Source organism: Cervus elaphus, chromosome 9, assembly GCF_910594005.1.
Source record: "Cervus elaphus chromosome 9, mCerEla1.1, whole genome shotgun sequence".
NCBI classification, from domain to species: Eukaryota; Metazoa; Chordata; class Mammalia; order Artiodactyla; family Cervidae; genus Cervus; species Cervus elaphus.
In genome coordinates this window covers 109,255,889-109,283,062 of record NC_057823.1, presented here as the reverse complement: position 1 = coordinate 109,283,062, position 27,174 = coordinate 109,255,889, and the positions used below count along the sequence as shown (strand labels likewise).

The following is a 27,174-nucleotide window of genomic DNA, read 5'->3' as shown; positions in this document are numbered from 1 at the left end:
AACTAACCAATCTGATCACATGGACCACAGCCTTGTCTAATTCAATGAAACTATGAGCCATGCCGTGTAGGGCCACCCAAGATAGACAGGCTATGGTGGTGAGTTCTGACAAAATGTGGTCCACTGGAGAAGGGAATGGCAAACCACTTCAGGATTCCTACCTTGAGAACCCCATGAACAGTATGAAAAGGCAAAAAAATGGGACAATGAAGGATGAACTCCCCAGGTAGGTAGGTGACCACTGTACTACTGGAGAAGAGTAGAGAAATAAATCCAGAAAGAATGAAGAGATGGAACCAGAGCAAAAACAATGCCCATTGTGGATGTGACTGGTGATGGAAGTAAAGTCCAATGCTATAAAGAGCAGTGTTATAGGAACCAGAATGTTAGGTCCATGAATCATGGTAAATTAGATGTGGTCAAACAGGAGATGGCAAGAGTGAATGCCGATATTTTAGGAATCAGTGAACTAAAATGGACTGGAATGGGTGAATTTAACTCAGATGACCATTACATCTACTACAGTGGGCAAGAATCCCTTAGAAGAAATGGAGTAGCCATCATAGTCAACAAAAGAGTCCAAAATGCAGTACTTGGGTGCAATCTCAAAAACAACAGAATGACCTCTGTTCGTTTCCAAGGCAGACAAATCAGTATCACAGTCATCCAAGTCTATGCCCCGGCCAGTAATGCCGTAGAAGCTGAAGTTGAACAGTTCTATGAAGACCTACAAGAGCTAACATCAAAAAAAAAAGATGTCATTTTCATCATAGGACACTGAAATGCAAAATTAGGAAGTCAAGAGATACCTGGAGTAACAGGTAAATTTGGCCTTGGGGTACAGAATGAAGCAGGGCAAAGGCTAATAGAGTTTTGCCAAAAGAACACACTGGTCATAGCAAACACCCTCTTCCAACAACACAAGAGATGACTATACACATGGACATCACCAGATGGTCAACACAGAAATCAGATTGATTATATTCTTTGGAGCCTAAGATGGAGAAGCTCTACACAGTCAGAAAAAAAAAAAAAAAAGACCAGGAGCTGACTGTGGCTCAGATCATGACCTCCTTATTGCAAAATTCAGACTTAAATGGAAGAAAGTAGGGAAAACCACTAGACCATTCAGATATGACCTACATCAAATCCCTTATGATTATACAGTGGAAGTGACAAATAGATTAAAGGGATTAGATTTGATAGATTGCCTTAAGAACTATGGACAGAGGTTCGTGACATTGTACAGAAGGCAGTGATCAAGAGCATTCCCAAGAAAAAGAAATGCAAAAAGGCAAAAAGGTTGTCTGAGGAGGCTTTACAAATAACTGAGAAAAGAAGAGAAGTGAAAAGCAAAGAAACAAAGATATACCCATCTGAATGCAGAGTTCCAAACAATAGCAAAGAGAGATAAGAAAGCCCTCCTTAAAACAGAAAAAGAGACACAGAAGTACAGAACAGACTTTTGGACTATGTGGGAGAAGGCGAGGGTGGGATGTTTCGAGAGAACAGCATGTATATTATCTATAGGGAAACAGATCACCAGCCCAGGTGGGATGCATGAGACAAGTGCTCAGGCCTGGTGCACTGGGAAGACCCAGAGGAATCGGGTGGAGAGGGAGGTGGGAGGGGGGATCGGGATGGGGAACACATGTAACTCCATGGCTGATTCATGTCAATGTATGACAAAACCCACTGCAATGTTGTGAAGTGATTAGCCTCCAACTAATAAAAATAAATGAAAAAAAAAAAAGAAAATAGAAGCATTTAGCATAATCCCCAGGAGTTTTTCTTGATGATGAGTAGATGGAAGAGTGATTTATTAAACAAAAATAAACCAAAGATCAAAACAAAACAAGAGAAATAATGACAAGAGAAAAAACTAACAAGGGCAAAACAGTTTGATTTTAAAGAAGAAACCAGGGGGAGGGGATTGCAGTTTTTCACAGACTGAGCTTGCAGTGTTTGTTCAGTAAGTAGAGGAAGGGTCTTTAGAAAGGCCTTGGTGGGCATATTGTAGGCCAGAGGCTTCTACAAGAGGAGGCTGAGAATAAACCAGCCCTGCAGTTGCTGAATTTTGTTCTGTGTTTCTGGTGATTCAGCTCTGAGGATCTGTAAGACAAACATAAGAATGAACAGACCACCGGGAAAAAAGTGACAAAAGTGACAGTGCAAGTGCAATATGTAAGCCTTCAGGACAAATGGGAGTAAATTCTCTCACATCATCATCTGGCCACTCAGAAGCCGGCCGTGGGTGGTGCGGGAAGTAACTGCCACCGTCTTGTCATTTTGCAGCAAGGAGCTGGTCTGGGATGTGCAGGGGAATCTAACAGAGACATTAGTCCTGGAAGACAGAATGAGTTAACCTGGCTCCTTTATTAACCCAGACACTCACCAGATGAATGGTGATGACTGAACTGTGCATTAGTGCCAGGAGTGAATCCAGATAGGATTGACCCCGATTGATCTGAAGCTGTGAGCAGGTGTCTCCTCTGTTTTTTGCCACAGAACCAACAGGCTTGGAGGGGACCTTAGAAAAGGTCAGAACCCAGAGAGGGGAGGATATCAGCATTCTGCTGAGATAATGTAGTTTCACATGGATGTTGGAAAACAAAAACAGATCTTTGGTTTCAAAAAAAAAAAAAAATAGAAAGCCCTCCTCAGTGATCAATGCAAAGAAATAGAGGAAAACAATAGAATAGGAAAGACTAGAGATCTCTTCAAGAAAATTAGAGATACCAAGGGAACATTTCATGCAAAAATGGGCCCAATAAAGGAGAGAAATGGTATGGACCTAACAGAAGCAGAAGATACTAAGAAGAGGTGGCAAGAATACACAGAGAACTATACAAGAAAGATCTTCATGACTCAGATAACCATGATGGTGTGATCACTCACCAGCGCCAGACATCCTGGAATGCAAAGTCAAGTGGGCCTTAGTCAAGCATCACTGCGAGCAAAGCTAGTGGGGGTGATGGAATTTCAGTTGAGCTATTTCAAATCCTAAAAGATAATGCTGTGAAAGTGCTTCACTCAATATACCAGCAAATTTGGAAAACTCAGCAGTGCTCACAGGACCAGGAAAGGTCAGTTTTCATTCCAGTCCCAAAGAAAGGCAATGCTTCTCCATCTTTGGCTGCAAAGAACATAATCAATCTGATTTCCGTATTGATGATCTGCTGATGTCCATGTGTAGAGTCTTCTCTTGTGTGGTTGGAAGATGGTGTTTGCTATGACCAGTGCATTCGAGAAGACTCGAGAGTCCCTTGGACTGCAAGAAAATCAATTCAGTCAATCCTAAAGGAAATCAGTCCTGAATTGGAAGGACTGATGCTGAAGCTGAAACTCCAATACTTTGGCCACCTGATGGAAAGAACTGACTCATTGGAAAAGACCCTGATGTTGGGAAAGACTGAAGGCAGGAGAAGAAGGGGGATGACAGAGGATGAGACGGTTAGATGGCATCAATGACTCCATGGACGTGAGTTTGAGTAATCTCTGGGAGTTGGTGATGGACAGGGAAGTCTGGTATGCTGCAGCCCATTGGGTCATAAAGAGTTGGACATGACTAAGTGACTGAACTGAAGTGAGGCATAAGCAATATATGACTTTATGCAGCAACTGCTTGGAAAAAAAAAAAAAAGCCACGTTGATTTTGTAAACAAATTCTACCAAATTCTGTGAGAGAATAGGCAAAGTACTGAGCAATGTACCCACAGCTCAATTCTAATAAAGAGAGATAGTAATTTTCTACTTTTTGGAAATGGTTAATGTGGAGTTGTTCCTCCCCACACACCGTTTAACTGTGTAAACTTTCAGGGCATGTATTGGGTCTTTGATTTCTGGACCCCCATTCTATGCACAGGTAGATGCCCCATAGCCTGTGAAACACATTTTGCGTTTCCCGCAAGTTAAGTGCCCCAGTTTTAGAGTTCAGTATGCCTGGACCAAATTCCAGTTTCGCTACTCCGAAATTAAGTAATCTGCCTTAAGGAGCTAGGCCTGGAGTTTACTCACTTGCTAATTATTATTGGTCAATTATTGTGGTTTTTGTATGTATATAGGATAATGCCTTGAGACAATCGTGTCAAAGATCTTTGGTTACAGTTTTACATACTTTATGTATCATTGAATCCACACAACCCCCCAAGGTAGGTGTATTTTACAGATTAATACATCTAAGATGCTAATGGACAAGTAATCACCAAGCCATTATTCCTTTTATATATGAACAATCAGGTAAAGTTTTTAAAAAATTGCCCATAGTAACTATCAGGTGGTGTTAGGTGAACTTTTTCAGGACGCTAAATAAAAATTTTATGAAATATTATTTTCTCCTTTGAATCTAAAGTGACTAATAGTGTAGCACTGCATTCCTTCCTTCTCTTGGTTCTCAAACCACATATCGCACAGTAAATGTAATCTGCAAACGCCCTGTCAGATAGGTGACCCATCTTCTAACACAGGAAAACCGGCGCGCTTTGGGAGGCCGCCGCAGCCGCCCGCTAGCCCGCAGCCCCTACCTCCGGGCCGCCCCCGAAGTCCGCACTGAGAAGGACCCGCTCGCACGGCGGCGGTGACGAGTTCCGGGAGCCGAGAGCCCCCATGCTTCCCACCCGCGCATACTCCGTCTGTCTCTGACGCGGCCCGAGCGGCCGCGCGGCCCTGGACCTCCGCGGGCACCCGGCCCTCAGAGCCCTCTCAGGCCTCTGCACTCTCCGGCCCCGCGGATTCGCGGCCACGCGCAACCCGCCCTCAGGCGCTCAGAAGCAGGCCACCCGGTCTGGGCCCTGCCTACGGGGGCCGGGCTAGCGCCGGCTCACACGGCGCGCGAAGTCGGCCCACCAGCGGCCACCAACCCGCAGGCCGCGCGCTGCCGTCCGCCAATCCCAGCTGACGCGCGTCGGCAGGCCGGCTTCTGTCCCGGAAGCTCCGGGGGCGGGGCTCGGCCCGCCACGCCGGAAGACTTACGGCCTTCCAATAGGTGGCTGCGGTCCGCGCCGGGCGCCCATTGGCCGCGGGGGCTTCGGAGGGCGGGGCCGCAGGGAGCGGTGCGCGTCGGCCCCGGGCGCCTGGTAGCGTCTTGGTCCGCGGAGCACCCGGAGGAGCGGTGAGTGGCGGAGGCGAGGCGGGGGCTGAGGGGCGGCGGGGCGTCCTCCCTTTGCTGTCCCGGCCAGAGTCTCGGGAAGGCGGGCTGCGTCCGCGGGGACGCCCTGGAGGGACCGGGGTCTGCACCCGCTCTGCCCGCTTCCCGGCGCTCGGGCGCCGGCAGGCACCTCCTCCTGTGTTAGATGCGGGGCGGCGGCGAGCGCCCCAGGGCCGGGGGAGGCTCTCTGAGGGCGCCCCTGCGGCGGACAGCGCTCCCGCGCCCCCGGCGGTGCAGGGACGACGAAAGGTGCGCGCCTTCACGCCAGGTGTCGGCGGAGACACTAAGAGGCAGTGTTTTCCGAGTGCTCACTGTGTTCCAAATTCGGTACTAAAAATATTAACTCGGAATTCCTCAATAAATTAATGCTGCTGCTGTCCCCAAATTGCAATTAGGAAAGATTACCTGACATTTTTTCGGTTCGAGAGCCTAGACAAAATACAGCAAATTCAACATGATGTCACATTTTTTAATGTAGAGACTCTTCCAGCCTGTGATCAGCTTCCAGTGTTGTACAAAATAGCCCTTTAATCTCTGAAGGCAGAGGTCGTGGGTTGGAATTCTGGCTGCATCACTTATTGGCTGTGTGATCTTGGGCAAGAGACAATCTCCGTATTGATACTTTAACTTTCTGTAAAATATAGATAATAGTAGGATAGGCTCTTAAGGTTATTTATGAGGACTAAATGAAAGAATACAATTTAAAGTGGCCAGAAAGACTGATCATGTAGTAAATGATCAATAAATGTTAGTCATTTTTTTTTTTAAATAAAAGAGTATTAGGAGCTTGAATATTACTTGGACTCAAAGCTGTGACATTGTTAGAATTTAATATTAAGTTTTGTACAAGTCTCATTGATGTTGTAAACTGTGTCCTAAAATAAGCCAAGTGAAAGTCGCTCAGTCCTGTACGAGTCTTTGGGACCGCATGGACTATACAGTCCACGGAATTCTCCAGGGCAGAATACTGGAGTGAGAAGCCTTTCCTTTCTCCAGGGGATCTTCCCAACCCAGGATCAAACCAGGTCTCCTGCATTGCAGGCGGATTCTTTACCTGCTGAGCCACAAGGGAAGCCCAAAAATACTGGAGTGGGTAGGCTGTCCCTTCTCCAGTGGATCTTCCTGACTCAGGAATCAAACCCGGGCCTCCTGCACTGCAGGTGGATTCTTTACCAAATGAGCTATGAAAGTGAAAAGTGAAAGTCCCTCAGTCATGTCCAGCTTTTTGCAACCATGGAATTATCCAGGCCAGAATACTGGAGTGGGTAGCCTTTCCTTTCTACAGGGCATCTTCCCAACCCAGGGATCGAACCCAGGTCTTCCACACTGCAGGCGGATTCTTTACCAGCTGAGCCACAAGGGAAGCCCCTAAAATAAGCCAAAAGGAACAATGAATCAGAGGTGTATCCATCACATTGCAGGAGGCTTCCTTCCCTGTTGCAGTCTTATTATAACCAGTCTCAAAAACAAGAAACTGCTGTACTTGACTAATTGGAAAAGCTAAATTACTAATTCAGAATTGATCAGAAATTAAGCATATGCTGAAATTTTTATGTTAGGTAGAAAAATATAATTTACAAGGCCTTGGTTTGTACAACTTGGGGGGAATTTATGGAATGTTAAATTTAAGCTGTTCACGTAAATGAAACCCACATCAATCAGGTAATGGAAGGTAAAGCAATTCTGATATGAACTTCTTTAATAAGTCAATTCTGACTTAATCATACTACATAAGTACAAACAGATTTTTATGGCATTTACTTTTTATTAAAGGTTAAAATGTTTATTATATTCCATATATAATTGAAACCTATGGCCATTTCACTGACATTTGACAAAAATTGAAATTGTATTGGTCAAAGACTGATGCTGATAGATGGCCTCAAGAAAATGTTTAACTTGTGAAGGTTGCCCACTCTACGATGGGAGCACTGTCTACACTAGTGACCACGTAAATATGGAAAACGTGAACAAGAAGATTGGTAGCTCAAATGGTAAAGACTGACTGAAATGAAGGAGACCTGGGTTGGATCCCTGGGTCTGGAAGACCCCCTGGAGTAGGAAATGGCAACTCATACTCCAGTATTCTTGCCTGGAGAATTCCATTGACAGAGGAGCCTGGTAGGCTACAGTCCATGGGGTCACAAGAGTCAGATACAACAGCAGCTAACAGAAGGAAAAAATATAGACAGACACTACTTAGCACTTGGCTGAAGCTGAAACTCAATACTTTGGCCACCTGATATGAAGAACTGACTCATTTGAAAAGACCCTGATGCTGGGAAAGATTGAAGGCAGGAGGAGAAGGGGACGACAGAGGATGAGATGGTTGGATGGCATCACCCACTTGATGGACGTGAGTTTGCACAAGCTCTGGGAATTGGTGATGGGCAGGGAGGCCTGGTGTGCTGTAGTCCATGAGGTAACAAAGAGTCGGACACAACTGAGCAACTGAGCTGAACTGGTTATAAAACTTTCAAGAGGATATAACCTTTTATATGGAGCTGTTAGATTCTGGTACAGTTGTGGTTTCTGTTTTCTCTGATGTATAACAGGTGGAGTTTGAGTTTATTATAAGGTCAAGTAAGGTTAGTAAGAGGGAATTCAGAATGGTATTCAAAACATTTCCTGACATTCTCCACAGGCAGAGATTGGAATAGGGCATATTATGGGTTTTCTTTTCAATTAATGTGAATGTCCTCTTATGTTAGGAAAGCCTCAAGACCTTGATAAGCCCAGTGTTGTTCCCCCACCCCCACCCCACCTTGGTCCATGAGAGATGCTCTGTTTTGCCTGTCCACACACAAATATCAGTTTAGAAAGTAACTGTTACTCCCTTTTGGACTTAATCTTGATGAAGGAAATCCATGCAAGAGTTAACTGCCTGGGTAAATACTTCATGAGACTAGAAGAGAGATTTCCAAATTTATACTAAAACTTTCTTTTCTTCCTTTTCTACCTCCTACTCGGCCACACCTAAAGAGGCCCATTAACAGGAGTTTTTCACATTAAGGGGGAGCTGATGTAGTCTTAAGGGGGTATCCTGGAGAGACGAGTAGAAATTAGACAGTGGGCTTGGAAACTGACCCATAAGCCACATTAAGGAATGTGAACTTTATATTATCCAGTAGGAGTGAACAATAACTAACGTAAACACCGTAAAAATTCAGATTCTCATCTTTATAGGTAGTTTTTTTATTGCTTACTTTTTGTGTGCTAGATTTGCATAAATACAGTATGATTTATGCTAACAGTAGCTTTCCACTTCACCTTTGATTTCTATCAAAGAGTTTTGAAAATACATTTATCTGCCAGACACAGAAATCTGGTAGGTGACCCTTGGATTTAAAGAATATTGTTTAATCAGCATGATCCCAGTAATAGATAAGTTAAATTTCCTTTGTAAGTCCTCTCAAGAACTTGTGTTTGTTTATAACATATGCTTTAATAAGGTCATCGTACCGGCTGTCAAGTTGGCAGTCTCTTGAGTGGAAAGAGGATCTATTCCTTACTCACAGACTTTTTGAATGAGCTCATCCACTTTTAGTCTTTGGTTAGGATCTATAATTATTAAATATTTTGCACATTTTCATAGATCCTAAGTTTTATATTATTGAATTTTCTGTTTATACTTTTCCATGTTTCTGAAGGGATGTGCTGTGCTTAGTCGCTCAGTCGTGTCCGACTCTTTGAGACCCCGTGGACTGTAGCCCGCCAGGCTTCTCTGCCCATGGGGCTTCTTCAGGCAAGAATACTGGAGTGGGTAGCCTTTCCCTTCTCCAGGGGATCTTCCCAACCCAGGGATTGAACCCAAGTCTCCCACATTGCAGGTGGATTCTTTACCCACTGAGCCACCACGGAAGCCCTCTGAAGGTATATGCCACTCCAAAATAGGCCACTTCAAAAAAAAGGTTACTTTGAGCTGAAGGCAATTAAGAAGCAGCAAAGACAGAAAAAACTATTTTTCCTTCCACTATCTGCCTAAAAGTAGGACATAAATTTCCTTTTGTGAAGGTCCGACTTCTCTCCTGTACCAGAAGAATAACTGCTATCATTGGAGACAGAAATTTGGGACTGAGATGGTCTACACAGTCAAACTTTACTAAAATAGCCTTTATCTTTTATTATTCTTCCTCATATATTTATTTTTGCCATAATTTACCACCCCTAGAAACTCAAACCTCCTTTCCCTTGTCTTGTCATTTTTCCACAGTTTATCACCCTTTTTTAAAATGGTGTATAAACTCCACATGTAATTGCTTCTCTTTGCACATAGAAATTAAATATTGACATCAAGTACATTTTGTTTGCATGTTTTTCTGTTTATCTTTTGTCAGTTTAATTTGCAGATCTCAGGATAGATCATCAGAGAATAGAGGAGAAGCTTTTTTTCCTTTCCTGAACTTCTGTATCATTTTCATGTTTTATCATGTTTAACGGCTTTTATGCTCTGGTTTGTGCTGTTTAAATGTTGCCTATAGCACTGATTTATTTTTGTCACTTTAGTTTTCAGATTAATGGTTGTCACTCCTGACTGCATAACAGAATGATCAGTGAGGCTTTTTAAAGGACCTAGTTTTCTGGGGCCTGTTCCAGAACAGACCCACTGAATCAGACTGTCTGGCTGTGGTCCATGAAATCTAATATCCAAAATCAGTGTCACAGAAAACCAGAGGCAGGCACACATTAAAGCAGTAAAGGCAAATCTTACTCAGTGACTATTGCAATAGTGGGAAAGAAACCTTGGGATGGAACTAGGCTTCATTCTGAATACAACAAGGGCAAATGGGGGTGGATAGCCAGGGAGCAAGGCGGGTGTCAGTGAATGAAAAATTACTAAGGGGTGTTGCCCTAAGGCAACTTGACAGGGTTCTTGCTAAAGGCAGGCTGGGGTGATAAGATTGAAGGTGGGATAAGGAGGTTCGAGGGTAGGGGATTTCATTAAACTGACCCAGCAGGACTCTTGCGGACACTGGACTATGGGGTCCAAGGACAAGCCCAGGAGCTGGCTGTGTGCTGCCCAGTCGTGTCTGACTCTTTGCAACCCTGCGTACTGTAGTCGCCAGGCTTCTCAGTCCATGGGATTCTCCAGTCAAGAAAACTGGAGGGGTTGCCATGCCCTCCTCCAGGTGATCTTCCTGACCCAGGGATCAAACCTGCATCTCTTATATCTCCTGCATTGCAGGTGGATTCTTTACTGCTGAGCCACCAGCTTCCTAAGGGCTAGGCCTCGTCACAAAGAGGACTCAGAAGAGCCTGACCAAGGAGAGAGTCTTTGTCAACATCAACAACTACTGCAAATTATAGCAAGGTAATTCTGATGTGTGCACCTGTGGTGAGAACTGCATCCTTATTCCCACAGAGGTGTGAGCCTTGATATTTCATTTAGGTCTTTTCTTGATCTCCTTTCTAGCAGCAACTTTGTGATTTGTAAATGGATAGCTTTCTCCAAAGCCTTTTCTTCCTTAGCCTTTTACTGGAGAGTACCATGGCACCAGAAGGAGAGAAGTTAAGAACAAATAATTCATGTTCTGAAGCAAATACACTTCAATAAATATTAAAGGCCTGCTGTGTTTCAGACAGTGTTCTAGTTGGTGGGGATATAGTAGTTAAAAAGCAGACATGGGACCACCCCTCTTATTAGTAAGGGACATGGTAGTCAAAGAGTAGAGTATAGTGTGTGGGTGTTCAGTCGTGTCTGATTCTTTGTGACCCCATGGTCACATGCCAGGCTCCTCTGTCCATGGGATTTCCCAGGCAAGAATACTAGAGTGGGTTGCACTTCCTTCTCCAGGGGATCTTCCCGACACAGGGATCGAACTCAGGTCTCTTGTGTCTCCTGCATTGGCAGGTGGATTCTTTACCACTGAGCCACCTGGGAAACCCAGAATATAGTATATCAATAAATAAACAAGTTAGTTTCACATAGTGATACACCATGCAGAAAATAAAAGAAGGGTATTATAGTGATTTGGGGAATGTTGTTTCAAGGACAGGAGGTTTAAACTGAAATTGTTACTACAGGCTGTTACTAGTCATGCTCAGGTTTGGGATCTAGTAATCCAGGCAGAGAAGTAATGGAGAGTACAAAGGCCCAGAGTCAGCAACGAGCTGGACTTACCTAAGGGACAGGAAGAAAGAGGGGAGCATTGTAGGCAGTGGTGTGTGGTGAACCTCCTGATATCTATGGGGGTGATTCTAAGGCTGTTAATCTTGAGCAGCTGGCTCAATTGTCATTTTAATAGTAAAATTGTTAAGACAAGTAAGACTGAGGCAAGTTGAAGGAAGCCTAGAGAATCAAGAGATGCCGATTAGGCATGAAGCTGTAAATAGGCTTTTGGAGCTGGGACTTTGCATCTGTGTGTGTGTGTGTCTGTCTGTCTGTCTGTCTGTCTTTCCCCCTCCCTTCCTCTTCTTTCGCTTGGTCCTTTGTACACGGCGGCCTCAGGGTAACCGCGTTCCTTGTGTGCTGCTTGTTGACCAGAGGCTGCTGAGTGATCATCCTCAGAGACACCCAGATACTGTGTGGCCTTCTCTAACCTAGCTGCGGAAGCCATGCAGCATCACAGACTCATCAGAGAATCTGCAGCAATGTTCTAAAACGATTACGTTATAGAATCCCTCATACTATTTTCTTTCAAGTTTAGTTATCATTTCCCTTTCAAAGTATTGCTGAACGATAGCTTATCTTTGCAACTATTAATCATAAAATGCATTCCTCTTTATATAGTTAAATTATTGCCTTATAACTATAAACCACTTATTTATGCTGTGCTGGTAGCTCAGAGGTCTTCATATCACCTCTTGTGTTACACAGATACCTCACTGAATCGTGTGACACTTAATCAAGTAAAATATTGAAGTCAGTAAAATTCTTGAGGCTTTTGAAATTCTTTAGAGGTCTCTAGGCCTATCTCCACCCCCACCCCCCCACCCCCCCACCAGCCCTATCCTTAAAGGATATAAGAGATTTCCAATTGTGGTTGTCATTTATTTGCTAGAATGAGTGCTATATCTGTTGGATGGTAAAATGAAAATTTTCAATTGCTAAAACTAAGGACTTTTAAAAGAGTTTATGCCTTGTGTGTTATTTTTGTATTTTGGAAAGAACAGTTGTTTTTTTTTTTAAAGTTTTTAATTTATTCCTTTTGGTTCAATTCTATTAGAAAGGGAAATAGGATTGTATCTTCTTTATATGAGGCTTTTAATAACACAAGATCTGTGATTCTTGTCCCTTTGTGTTCCACATCCTGGAAGCTTTGAGGAAAGAGCCATGCACAAGGATTCTGATTACTGACTTGGGGTGGGGTCCAGGTGTAGGTATCTCTACAGCTCCCGGAGGGTTTTTTTTTTTTTTTAATTTATTTTTGTTAGTTGGAGGCTAATTACTTTACAGTATTGTAGTGGTTTTTGTCATACATTGACATGAATCAGCCATGGATTTACATGTATTCCCCATCCCAATCCCCCCTCCCACCTCCCTCTCCACCCGATTCCTCTGGGTCTTCCCAGTGCACCAGGCCCGAGCATGACATCAGATTTGAGACCTCTCCCCCTCATCTGCTGGATCTAACTCTGGTATTTGCTGATGATAATCTTAGTCTCTGTAACAGGAAAAACAAATGGAAGCCCTGCCTGATGTGGCTGTTTTGGCGACTCGACTTAAAAACACTCTTATCCAGTACCACAACCTTGAAGATGAAAAGTGGCGAGTTGCTAAGAAGACGGTAAATTAATAAAATTATTTGTGTTTGGGATGTATCTTCTGATGAACTGCTGGGTGACTTTCAAAATGGTATGGAAAAATATGGACTACACTTCAGATGAATGTGCAGGGTAGATGAATGTGTCAGCACAACTGGTGGTTTAAGAGCTCACAGAGGAGGAACAGCAGTCCCACACCACGCGATTAGTTCTTCAGATAAAGGACACAAGAAGAGACTCATGGCAACAAGACTAAAGAGCAGCCTCTCAGGTCAATAAATAAAACATGTCATCATTAATTGAAGAAAGTATAGTAATTGATAGTTCGAAATCATTTCAGATATTTTAACAAGCCTGCGAGGAAGGTCCATTAATGTTCTTTTTTTCACCAGTATGACTTACCCAAACCGTCACATAGTTGGGTGTTAACAGAGCCAACCCTAGAAACCAGGACTCTTCCAGTTAAGTGCTTTAGTTATTCTGATATTCAGAATTTCTTAAGAGATGATCTGGAAAAAAATGTCGGGACTGATTCAGAGTAGTACTGTCATAATAGATGTGAACTGCTTGATTTTAAAAAGATACATGAGCAAATTCAGAATTAAATATTTAAGATTCCTATTATCTTAGACTAAATTCTTCAATAATGGTAAATAGATGAGATTGTAATTATGCAAATAATGGCCAATGAGAGTGCCATCACCAGATCTTAGTGTTTGGGTGTCTTGTCTTTAAGCTACTGAAAAACCTTTTTCTAAAGGTCTGTAATTTAAGTAAGATGTGTAGTACTTTAGGATACAGAAAAAATTCAGACATGGATTATTTGATGGTATGAGTGACTTGTACGTATTTCTTTGAATGTTTACTTATGTTTTATTTTCATGCAAAAGCTAATGCTGTAGACGTTATGAAATTGTCAGTTTTATATCTGGGTTGCCACCTATGTAATTATCACTATACACTGTTTTTATTTTTATAGAAAGATGTAACAATTTGGAGGAAACCTTCAGAAGAATTTAATGGATATCTGTAAGTAATTCTTGTAGTTTTACATAGCTCTTAAGATACTGTTAAACTTCAAATGTATATACACATATACTCATGATCACTAAATGATCATTGCCAGTAAAGTTTGGTTTTTTCTTTTAAGATTTTAAACTTTCTGAGAAGAAAATCATGTTATGCATTCAAAGCTTTTAAAATGTCTGTGTCCCTGGTGAATAGAGTTGGTGGTTTTGGGAATCATTAATGATGGTATAGCTGATAAAATCTTAATTTCTCATTGTGGTATATAAGATACTTCTAATATTCCTTCTGCATTTATTCAGTACTGTAGCATATTTTGCTCTAAGAATTTTCTTGAAGAAATCATTGGAAATTAATAATTATTTAAGTACTTGTCTCTTCTGTCACATTACTTAAAAAATTAAAAATTATAAACAACCTGAATAATCAATAGTTGAGGAATGATTTAATTATAAAATGTGCTATTTTACAATCTTTAGAAACCATATTTTCAGATATTATTTAAAAACATAAAAAATGCTAAATGAAAACTGAATAAAGCAGAGTACTAAACTGTAGCACAGTCATAAGTTGACTTTAACTATATTTTTATATTAAAATGTTTTTATTTAACACAAAAATATGTACCTCTAGATGGCAGTTTTATGTGTGATTTTTGTTTATTTATATTTTGCATATAGTAGAGTATGAATTATGTCTTTAACCAGTAAAAAAAAATGCTGTTTTTTAAAGCCAGTGCAAATCGGTGCCTTGTGTAATTGGAGTGGGATATTCATATTCTGGGGGCTTGGCACTTTTTAAAATGAAACTATTGACCACACTTTCTATATACAGAATGTTTTGAAGTGTATTACCAAAGATAGCATTTCAAGGAAGGTAAGTTGTACAGTATTTCTGAGAAGGACAGGGACACTAGAGTTGGATTAAACATTGTTAAGCAAGTGTGGACATTAATTCTTTAGATCAGTAATTTGCAGTGGGGGCTGAAAAAGTTTAAAAGTGCCTGGGGGCACTGTGCTCAGTGATACAAAACCTCACAGAAGAGCTAATACCTGTGCTGAGTCAGAAAGAACAGACAGGTGTTTATTATGGAATGAGGACAGATTCTTATTCCAGGCAGAGAGAACTGCACTTACCACATTAACACAGATGGCTTCCAGGTAGATGGGAAACACTGAGAGAGTGTGTTTACAGAATTTAGGCTCCCCTGGTGTCTCAGACAGTAAAGAATCTGCCTGCAAAGCAGGAGACTTGGGTGTGATCCCTGGGTCAGGAAGATCCCCTGGAGAAGAGAATGGCAATCCACTCCTGTATTCTTGACTGGAGAACTCCATGGACAGAGGAGCCTGGTGGGCTGCAGTCCACGGGTCATAAAGAGTCGAACACAACTGGGCGACTTGACTTTTTTTTACAGAAGTTCAAGTTGTGTTTATATAGTTGGAACATAAAGAATGGGAGTGAGGAGAGCACGTCTGAACGACTTTTGGATTCAAAACCAAGAAGTTCGGTTTTGTATTTATCCTCTGCTCAACCCAACCCTCCCAGGTTCTCAGAGGATTTTGCATTTATTATGGTAACAGTTATGACAGACAGAAATTAGCATGGGAAGTTTAGAGAAGAACTTGTATCCTGGGAGACCATGGCTGGCTTCTTAAAGTGTCCCTATGATTGTGTACAAAGTTTTGTGACAATGGGTGAATTCCTGGGAAGAGATCTGTGGCTTTTTTCAGATTCTTAAGAGTTATATGATCAGAAGAGCTAGAAACTGACGCAGTATTGAGTTGGACACAGAGTTCCCAATGAAGGATACAGCAGAGGAGCTGAAAAGGACAAATGAACTTGAAAGAGATGTGATGGTGATGGTGGTGTAACGATGACAGTGGTGATGATAACTAATATCTGTGGAAACCCACATGTTGTTCTGTGCACTTAATGTTTAGAACGTCATCTTCATAAAACATGGTTCTGACTGTTGGAATGAGGTTAAGAGAAAAAGAAGTGTTGAAGTTGAATCTCAGATTTCTAATTTGGGTGCCTGAATTAAATTGTATTACCCACCCCTACCCTCTACCCTCATCCCAAGTTAGAGAGCCTAGGCAGAAGAGCAGATTTAGGACGGGGGATAATATAAGTTTGAGCTTGAGATATTTGCAAACTGATTTCATGCAAAGATGGGCTCCACAAAGGACAGAAATGGTATGGACCCAACAGAAGCAGAAGATAGTAAGAAGAGGTGGCAAGAATATAGAGAAGAACTGTACAAAAAAGATCTTCATGACCCAGATAATCACCATGGTGTGATCACTCACCTAGACCCAGACATCCTGGAATGTGAACTCAAGTGGGCCTTAGGAAGAAGCATCACTACGAACAAAGCTAGTGGAGGTGATGGAATTCCAGTTGAGCTATTTCAAATCCTGAAAGATGATGCTGTGAAAGTGCTGCACCCAATATGCCAGCAAATTTGGGAAACTCAGCAGTGGCCGCAGGACTGGAAAAGGTCAGTTTTCATTTCAGTCCCAAAGAAATGCAATCCCGAAGAATGCTCAAACTACTGCACAATTGCACTCATCTCACATGCTAGTAATGTAATGCTTAAAATTCTCCAAGCCAGGCTTCAGCAATATGTGAACCGTGAGCTTCCAGATGTTCAAGCTGGTTTTAGAAAAGGCAGAGGAACCAGAGATTAAATTGCCAGCATCTGCTGGATCATCAAAAAAGCAAGAGAGTTCCAGAGAAACGTCTATTTCTGCTTTATTGACTATGCCAAAGCCTTTGGCATATTGTGTGGATCACAATAAGCTGTGGAAAATTCTGAAAGAGATGGGAATACCAGACCACCTGACCTGCCTCTTGAGAAACCTGTATGGAGGTCAGGAAGCAACAGTTAGAACTGGACATGGGACAACAGACTGGGTCCAAATAGGAAAAGGAGTACGTCAAGGCTGTATATTGTCACCCTGCTTATTTAACTTATATGCAGAGTACATCATGAGAAACACTGGGCTGGACGAAGCACAAGCTGGAATCAAGATTGCCGGGGGAAATATCAATAACCTCAGATATGCAGATGACACCACCCTTATGGCAGAAAGTGAAGAAGAACTAAAGAGCCTCTTGATGAAAGTGAAAGAGGAGAGTGAAAAAGCTGGCTTAAAGCTGAACATTCAGAAAACTAAGATCATGGCATCTGGTCCCATCACTTCATGGCAAATAGATGGGGAAACAGTGGAAACAGTGTCAGACTTTATTTTGGGGGGCTCCAAAATCACTGCAGATGATGATTGCAGCCATGAAATTAAAAGATGCTTACTCCTTGGAAGGAAAGTTGTGACCAACCTAGACAGCATATTAAAAAGCAGAGACATTACATTGTCCACAGAGGTCCATCTAGTCAAGGCTATGGTTTTTCCAGTGGTCATGTATGGATGTGAGAGTTGGACTGTGAAGAAAACTGAGCGCTGAAGAATTGATGCTTTTGAACTGTGGTGTTGGGGAACACTCTTGAGAGACCCTTGGACTTCGAGGAGATCCAACCAGTCCATCCTAAAGGAGATCAGTCCTGGGTGTTCGTTGGAAGGACTGATGTTGAAGCTGAAACTCCAATACTTCGGCCACCTGATGAGAAGAGCTGACTCATTGGAAAAGACCCTGATTCTGGGAGGGGTTGGGGGCAGGAGGAGAAGGGGACGACAGAGGATGAGATGGCTGGATGGCATCACCGACTTAATGGACATGAGTTTGAGTAAACTCCGGGAGTTGGTGATGGACAGGGAGGCCTGGCGTGCTGCGGTCCATGGGGTCGCAAAGCGTCGGACCTGACCAAGCGACTGCACTGAACTGAACCGTGTGTCTTCTATAATAAGGACGTGCTGTTCTGTGCTAAGTCACTCAGTCGGGTCCAACTCTTTGCAACCTTATGGACTGTAGCCCACCAGTCTCCTCAGTCTGTGGGATTCTCCTGGCAAGAACACTGGAATGGGTTGCTGTGCCCTGCCCTAGGGGATCTTCCCGACCCAGGGATCAAACCTTGATCTCTAAAGTCTCCTGCATTGGGTGACAGGCTCTTTACCACTAGTACTGCCTGTTATGGGCTTTGCTGATGGCTCAGATGGTAAGGAATCTGTCTGCAGTGCAGGAGACCCAGGTTCAATCCCTGGGTTGGGAAGATCCCCTGGAGAAGGAAATGGCAATCCACTCCAGTATTCTTGCCTGGATAATCCCGTGGACAGAGGAGCCTCGCAGCCTACAGTCCTTAGGGTCACAAAGAGTCGGACACCGCTGAGCAACTAAGAAGCAGCATCTAAATATATATGTGTTACATTTATATTCTTCCAGTCTGTGACTAGTTTTTAAAGAAATTACTTATTTTGTCATTTGTGGTATGCAAGTTTTAATCATCTTGTTATTTATGTTTTATGTATTCAAATAATCTTCCTGTATCCTGAGGTTACAAAGATCGTAACTTACATAATTTTCTCAAAGTTTAAAAATTTTACCTTTTATATAGTGGTATTTAGTCTATCTGGAATTGTCTTGACTGATGTGAAGCAAGAATTCAGACTTCTTTTCTCTGTTAGGATAACTGAATCCATACACCATCTATGAAATAGTACATCTCTTTCGTACTGATATGGAATGCCACCTTTGAAATACGTTAAGTTCTGCTATTATTCATGAGTCAATCCTGGGTGTTCTATTCCTGGATGACCTATTTTTCTATTCCTAATAAAAAGTTTTTGGAAGTCAGGCTAAAACACGCGTATGCTAGGACCATGTTAGAGCACATCTGAGAAAAGCACCGCCGTGAACGTCGGGGAGCGTTGCGGCGTTCTGCAGGCTGTTCTTGGCCGCTGCGCAACATGAAGGCACTTAGTGTGCTTACGGTAATGCAGAAGATGGCCGTCAGGCCTCCTGTTAGATCTGAGGGCCTTTTAGAGCACATTCTGATGAAATAATTGATAGAACCTAATTTATCAGACAAGTTGTAAGGATTTACTCTTTTCAAAAAATCTTCACTAAAGTTTGCTTTTTTTGACGTGAACTCTGAGCTATGAGAGCATGCTGAAAGTTTCATCCCAGTAGCATCTGACTGTGATATTTTTTCTCCAGTTTCAAAGCCCAAGGTGTGATAGACGATGTTGTCAACAGTGTAATAGACCACATACGCCCAGGCCCCTGTCGCTTGGATTGGGACAGCTTAATGACCTCTTTGGATATTTTGGAGCACTTTGAAGAGGTATTTGTTTTGAAACGTTACTTCGGATTGTGTGTGTGTGTGTCGTGTGTGAGACTGTGCGCCGAGTGCTCAAGTGCATGTGAATGTGTATACACACTTGTATTCACTATTATATTCATTGCTTTGAGACTAAGTAGTCATGGCAAAGATCTCTTAATGAGTGTTAGTCAGAACTGAGTTTGTTTTTGAAATAGCTTTATCCTTTCTGCTTAAGAAAATTATGTCTTTAATTGTAGAACTTTGAGGTTCTGAAATCTAAAATTCTGAAAATACCACCATCACATTCAGTTTCCTAGATAATAGTATGCAGGTTTTCCATTAATATTAAGCCAGAATCAAAGATAAAAATGGCACCTTTGGTATTAAAGAATTATGTAACCAGAGTGGCTTTTTCTGTTTTATTAATTCATTTCTTGCCATGTTTATTTTAATCAAAGTATTTGTGGATTTTATCTTACACATCTACAGTCTACACTGCCTGCTTCCACTTATCATATAGGATATGAGGTGACTGTTTTGAAAGAGAGATTTGGATTCCGGGTAACTTACCTCTGTACTTTGATTGTATACCCTGCACATGTTCATATAGAACAGTGAGATATAGAATAGATTGCTAAATCTGCCAGAGTCACTGTAAGGAATGTTGTTAGTAATCATTATAACACATTTTAAGTGAGTGTTAATGTTTCACTACAGGTTAACTTACGTGAGTCTGTGTCTGTGTTTCCTGTAGAACTCACAGCTGTTTCCTATTCTTTCAGAATTGCTGTGTGATGCGTTACACAACTGCGGGTCAGCTTTGGAATATAATCTCCCCAAGAGAGTTTGTTGACTTCTCCTATACTGTGGGCTATAAAGAAGGGCTTTTATCCTGTGGTAAATGTCTCAAAACCTCTTACTTTCTCTCAGTTTGTTTTAACTTTTGAGTTTTCTAGGCTGGATATTTCTTTCTACACAAGATATATTTTCAACCGTCATGGTTGTTTTATAATCAGTAAGCTTGGTTTGCAAATGCTAAACCTTAGGGATGAAAGCAATGATACCAAGAAGGGTTTGCAGTCTTTCTGATGAGTGTTTGTTCCCCATTACATAGTATCCTTCATGTCACAGCTAACGAATATGGGTCACATGACTACCTCTAAGAAATGGGTCTCGTCAGTGGATTTCCTTCTAAGTTGCTCTCAAGAAATAGCTTCTTGGTCATATACTCTAAAAAAATATGCTCGGCATGTGCTAGAATATTTTTCCTTCCTTGATCTGTGTAGTCGTTTTCTTTTCAAAATTAAAAATACTGTTAGAAGGCTCATGCTTTTGAAAATATATCTGCAGGTAAATTAATGTTTTGTATGTACAGTGTATATTTGAGTTGGCAGTTTTAGGTACCCATCTCCCTGTTTGCTCTTAGTCATCAGAGCCGGGTTGCTCCCGGCCTGTGGAGCAAGGGCGGCACCACAGGTTTGATTCTTGGTACCTGGGCCCCACCACGGCAGGGAGGCTCATGTTCTCCAGGGAGTTACCAAGATGACATGCCCTTTATTCTGAGGGGGTTAGAACTTTCCCTAGTACACATCTACCAGGCTCTGTCAGAATTCTACTTGGTAATTATCTTTTTCATTCTTCCACAATCACTCTTGGGGCTTAATTTTTATCTATATAGACAAGAATGTTTAAATAAGCAATCTGATAATACTTTTAATGAGAGTTTTAGATTAATATCAGTCATTGCTATTAATAATGGTATTATTATTTTTTTTTAATTGCCTTGTAGGGATAAGTCTTGACTGGAATGAAAAGAGATCTGAATTTGTTCGTGGATATAACCATCCCTGTGGTTGGTTTTGTGTTCCTCTTAAAGAGAGTCCAAGCCGGAGTCTTTTGACAGGCTATATTCAGACGGATCTGCGTGGAATGATTCCCCAGTCTGCAGTAGATACAGCTATGGCAAGCACTTTAATCAACTTCTATGGTGATTTACAAAGAGCCCTAAAAAAGGCATAATATGTTTTAACTTAGAGTAGTAGTATATTCCCTGAATCAACTCCATCTCTTAGTTGCATGGCTCATAAAAAAATCATCCTTCCCTCTCTTCTGCATAGCCTGTAGAAAGTTTTGAGATATTTTTGGTTTATTTTATTCAGCAAGTAAATAGCTGGCTAGAGTGAGCATTTCTCAGTTTTCCTAAACAATTATTTGCACATTGTTTGGAATGGCAGTGTGTCTAGGAATGGAGAGGATGACAGAAATTCGCCAAGAAGTAGATGCAGGTCTTTGACATAAACCCTCAAGAAATTGAATAGTGCCTCAGTAGGAATATTCTGGCTGCTTAGAAATTAGAGAAAGCCAAGCTTCTTGCTGGTAGGCTAAAATCACCTGTTTCAGAGCTTTATAAACATTCTATAAAAGTTTTAACTTTGGGGGAAGTTAAATATTAATGTTTTACTCTATGTATGCTCTATGAGTTTAACAATATCTTGGACTAAAGAAAAATTACTTTTCTCTATACTTCCTAAAGATGAACTTCACTATTGAACTACTTTAAATATTGAAAATATCAGAAATAAGAATAGGTATTCTAATACAATGCAATTCAGTTTTGATACCTAGACAACAGTATTTTGTAGATATCTTTAAAAATATATTTGTATCTTTAGGTGCTTTTATTTTGGGAGTCTTAAAAGCCTTTATGCATGAATAAGACAGTGTAAAAAACTGCCAGATGTGTGCTGGGATAGCACAGTGATTGAGCAATATTCTGCGTTGTGTGAAATGGGTGGTGATATCCAGTACTAAACAATAGAGAATCATCTTTTTAGAAAGTTAGATTTGATGAATGTTTTGTACCTGTTTGAGTTTTAAATGTGTCACTCAACTCATAAATTACTCACTGTGTCATACACATTCACAATTGTGATGTAATTTCAGTCTGGAACTATAACAAATGCATTCATGGATTTATACGAATGCCTGGATAGTCATTTTATAGCTGGAATGGACTGTAATGCATCCCTTGATTCTGTGGCTGCGTTAAATGAACATTCCTGAATGATTTTAACATTCCACATGCTCTTTGGCATTTGCACTGTCTACCTGGTTTACATATAAGTTGAGTACTTGAGGTAACTCAGTGTATCTGTGCAAATTTTTATATTTATATTTCTGTATACGCACACATCTTGAAATCCATTTCAATATTCAGTGTGAGTTATTTATGTGTTGTTATCATTGTTCCCACTGTTTCATTTTCTCTTCTTTCTTTTTGGGTTAATGTGGGATAAAGTGAGCTCTGAAAATAATATTTACTGGATAGACCTCAAAGTGGGCCCCCCTGATGGCTCAGACGGTCAAGAATCTGCCTGAAATGCAGGACACCTGGCTTCAATTCCAGGGTCCCCTGGAGAAGGAAATGGCAACCCACTCCAGTACTCTTGCCTGGAGAATCCCATGGACAGAGGAGTCTGGTGGGCTATAGTCCATGGGGTTGCAAAGAGTGATATGACTGAACGACACTTTCACTTTAGACCAGGAGAAGCACAAAAACATATTATGGTTCAACTGCATGAAGGCGTGATCTGTATTTTACTTTCCTGTGTTTTCCTGACTGTTAAATAAAGCATAACTCATAGTTCTTCAGACCCATTTGAAAATAGAAAAAGTAGAGCTGATTTATTTTTACTTTTTTGCTATTGGAGATAATGTTCAAAACAAAAGGTGGCAGTACCATTATATCCATAGTGAATAATCTCACAAATTTTAGATTAAAAATAATTTGTTTCAAGGTCTGATAGAAGCAATGCAAAAAATGATCTTACATTCTTAATGTGAAATTTATTAATCACCAATGTTTTTCCAGATTGACTACCCAAATTTTTGAGTTGTTGAATTCCTCTGCTACTTCTTTTTCTTGCAATAAGGAAAGAGAACTGAGCAGTTTAACTTTCAGCTTCCCTTAGAAATTGTTAAATCTTAATTTTGACTTAATCTATTGTCTTTTATTTGGTTTTAATAGTGTAGAGTAGGGGGTTCCTTATACTCCAGTGTTCTGTCTAGCATGGCAAAATACCAGCAGGTGTCCAATTATGGGGTGCCCAGATTGGGTAAGGTTGCAGCAGATGTATATTACTATGAGGGCTATCATTGCCTAAGCTGGGGACTGCTGAAGGCAAATAAGCTGTCCACTCGCAGCTTCTCTGTGTTCTCTTGGTTTTTATAACTTATACCTGCAACTAGTGATTCCATAATCCACTCTTGAATGAGGATCCTTGCAGGTAACAGAACCCTCATGGAAAAATTTATTCAAATGTTGAGCCATCTGATGGACTGAAGGATCATATTTGAATTACGTGCAATTTACATACAGCTTCTGGAGGGCACTTCTAGACGTGTAGCTATTACCACAGTCCAGTTTTAGAACATTTCTGTCATTCAAAAGATCTCTTTTACCTGTTTGTTGAATCATATATAAACAGAGTTTAGCATAGTTGTTAGTATACAGATGATGATGAAAAAGAGCAGGTTTTGTTTGGTCTTGTACTCAAGAGTAGAGGTGTATTTGATTCCAAGCTCAAGAGCCTTGTGATAATAAGTTACATATGTCAAATACCATAATGATATGAAATTTAACAGTGTGGGTTGGGATTAATATTAACACATGTAATAGAATCTGCTGTTTCTGTAGCAGTGCCATAGAATAGAGAAATAATGTGAGCCATAATTGTAGATATAATTTAATTTTTCTAGCAGCTACATGAAAAAATTAAAAGAATCAGTGGAAGTTAATTTTAATAGTATAGTTCATTTCACTCAGCATATCCAAAATATTGTAATTTCAACATGTAATCATTATAGAAGTCTTTTAAGATAGCTTACATTCTTTTGTACTAATTTTTTGGTTTCTGGTGTGTATTTTACTAATTTGGGCTAACCACATGTCAAGTTAATTTTAATAACTTAATACACAGTTCTGTATTAATCTACATATTAATTTGTCTTTCTATAAGACATAGTATTTTCTATAAGACGTAGTAGAGAATTTCCTAGAATCACTCTCTTAAGTACAAAATCTTTTGTGGTCTCTGAAGCCTTCAGTGCTTGCTAAAAGTGAACTTCTTAACATTAGAAATAAATCAGTTAGAAATAAATATTAATTGTCAATAAAATGAAAATGATAGCCCAAAATATTTCCCTTTAAAGATAACAAACTTTTCATAGGGCTGTTGATGAAATGAAAGAATATAATCTGCCTTGTAGTAATGTGGTTGACTATTTTCTCTAGCTTATAGCTAGTTTATATTAGAAACGTGTATGTAGGAGATATTTGGCATAGTACTGTTTTCAGTACATGATACCTATTTTTTTAAGGAAGTTAGTTTCATACAAGAAGATAATTTATCATAAGTGATACTTTGCATGAAATGTTAGTTTGTATTGTTAATCTTTGGTTAATCATTGAAGTTTAACAGAATACTCAGCAATAATAATTATGAGAATTTAGTGTTCTGCAGTTATGTGTAATATAAACTGCTAGCTGCTAAAGACAGATTGTTCATGTTAAAATTCTCTTCATTTTGTTGTTCACTGAGGTTGGATGTATTTGAAACTGTAAATTTCTATATGTAAAACTATATATCACAATAAAAAGAGGCCTTTCTTTTCTCTCCTCCTCTCTTTTTCCTTCCTAACTGAAGGACATTTTATCAACACTCAGGTTGAATTAAATTAATATCTCAAGCTAAAAACTCTGTAACTGAGGTTGCCTCTGGAGAAGACAGGAAGCATTGCACTGTGCAGACTCCTAACGTCTGTCGAGCTTTTACGTGTGAGTGACCCCCTTCGATGTAGACAAACGCTTTACCTGTTTACTTTTAAGAACACGCTGCATCATTTGAATCAGTTGTTAAAATCCAGTTTCTTTTAATTAAGTGGATACTGTGGACATCACAACCCTATGCATAAATTAACAGAATCCAGGGAAGCTAGGAGACTTGACCTAGACCCTGTGTTATATAATTACTTATCCAGTCTGTCTCCCATACCTTTCTTCTTCAACTTTCAGAAGGAGGGGATGGTAGGATCGGAGCTTAGAAGAGACATTAGATTAATCCCAGAGCACAGGAAATTGAAATAATATATTTATTGTTTTGTTTCCAAAGATTTTACATGTATGGTTAAATAAAAATTCATTCCTTAGAATTCAATAAAAGCTGTATACCATATATAGATTTTATTTTTAAGAAGTTTGTATTTCTTTTATGAGCCAATATGTAAAACTGGAACTGTTGTTAAATGTAAAACTGGAACCTTTGTTAAACTAATAAGAGCATGTATTAATATAATTTATTAAATTTCTATGAAATATATCAATAAAATTTCTACACACTCTTATACTGATTGTTGATACTTAGTTGCTTTAACCTTATTTGAATTTAAAGTATGTAATTTAGCTTCTTGAATTCTTACAAAAGAAAATTACCAGCTGGAAAATTAAGATTAATAATGCACATGCTAACCCTGCCAATGTCATATAATATTAGTCACAATGCTGCTGAATTTTGATTTGCTGTTATATAGCAAAGGTGATGATATATTCTGCTGTTACTGCAGTAACATATAGGTAAGGCTTATTGTACACATTTTTAAATAATTGTATTAACTTGATTAGCAGTTGTGATGATTTCATTTGGAGTTGAAAAAAGCTGGAAGTGACTACAGAGGAACTACTGATCTATATTGTAAGAAAGTAGTTACGAATGCTGTGAGAAATATGCGATAGAAAATGTGACTATTAAGTGGTTTAAACAAAGAGTCAGGAATTCCTTGGCAGTCTAGCAGTGGTTAGACTGTACTGTCCTTTCTGAGGGTGCAGGTTTAATCCCTGGTTGAGGAACTGAAAGCCACTCAGTTGTGTCGACTCTGCGACCTCATGGACTGTACAGTCCGTGGAATTCTCCAGGCCAGAATACTGGAGTGCATAGTCTTTCCCTTCTCCAGGGGATCTTCCCAACCCAGGAATTGAACCCAGGTCTCCCATATTGCAGGTGGATTCTTCACCAGCTGAGCCACAAGGGAAGCCCAAGAATACTGGAGTGGGTAGCCTATCCCTTCTGCAGCAGATCTTCCCAACCCAGGAATCAAATTGTCTCCTACATTGCATGTAGATTTTTTACCAACTGAGCCATCAGGGAAGCCCAAGATCCAGTAAGACACAAGTCATGGCCAAAAAAAAAAAAATACCGAATAGGGAGTTGTTTTCCTCATTTAAGTCTGGATATGGGTAATCATTAGTGTTTATCATCAGCTCAAGGATGTCAGGGCCAGTGTTTCTGCAGTTTGCATCTTTCCCTCAGATATGATGAAGTGACCAACTAGCCCTGGACATTACACGTGGATCAGGTACGGAAGGAACGGGGAAGGCGTGGCACTGGTCATGTGGCTCTTATCAGGAAAGCAAATGCTCTTCCAGAGCCTCCAGTAGCTTTTCTTTGTAGTGGTCTGGGTCACATGACTACCCCTCGCTGGGTAGGCGAGGATTTCCAGTCTCTTGGAGGGAGTGTTGGTAATGACTCTGGCCAGTCATAGCATCTCCATGGGCCACCTCTGGAAATTGTATCAAGTTCCTTTGAACGTCAATGGGAAAGTGATAGACACACAAAGTAGAAATGAAAATTCCCAAGTGGGCATTCAGTCTGTCATGAAACATTCACTGGCCACCTTCCATATGGCAGATGCTACACAGCATCCTTATCAGGTAATGAGGTGATGGAGCTTCCTCAGTAGGTTGCTGTTAATGGTTTATGTCACATGGAATCCAATGTGAATGACCTTTGTTTATATTACATCGTTTCCACTTCTTGGAGCAAAGGGTCCCCCATGGATGACAACTTCCATACCAGGAGACAGAAAATTGCTGGAAAACATGAACTGCAAACCTGTCCTTGGAGATGGAGGGTGGTCCATGTCACTAGTCTTATCAGCTGGACAGGTGATTAGTGGAGTGTAGTATTCTGCCGAAAGAAAATATGGAAGAAGCGTAGTGTACAAACACCACATGGGCTTTTTACTC

General features: G+C 40.7%; 1 protein-coding gene across 1 annotated transcript; it reads left to right on the top strand.

Moving 5' to 3' along the window:
• The first annotated feature begins 4,960 nt into the window (after window positions 1-4,960).
• Window positions 4,961-25,496, top strand: STARD4 (StAR related lipid transfer domain containing 4). Its single transcript, XM_043913776.1, has 7 exons — window positions 4,961-5,110; window positions 10,332-10,457; window positions 12,760-12,873; window positions 13,830-13,879; window positions 18,989-19,115; window positions 19,877-19,991; window positions 20,884-25,496. Exons 3-7 carry the CDS (start codon window positions 12,769-12,771, stop codon window positions 21,111-21,113), a joined length of 627 nt encoding a protein of 208 aa, XP_043769711.1. The 5' UTR covers window positions 4,961-5,110; window positions 10,332-10,457; window positions 12,760-12,768; the 3' UTR covers window positions 21,114-25,496.
• Window positions 25,497-27,174: the final 1,678 nt, after the last annotated feature.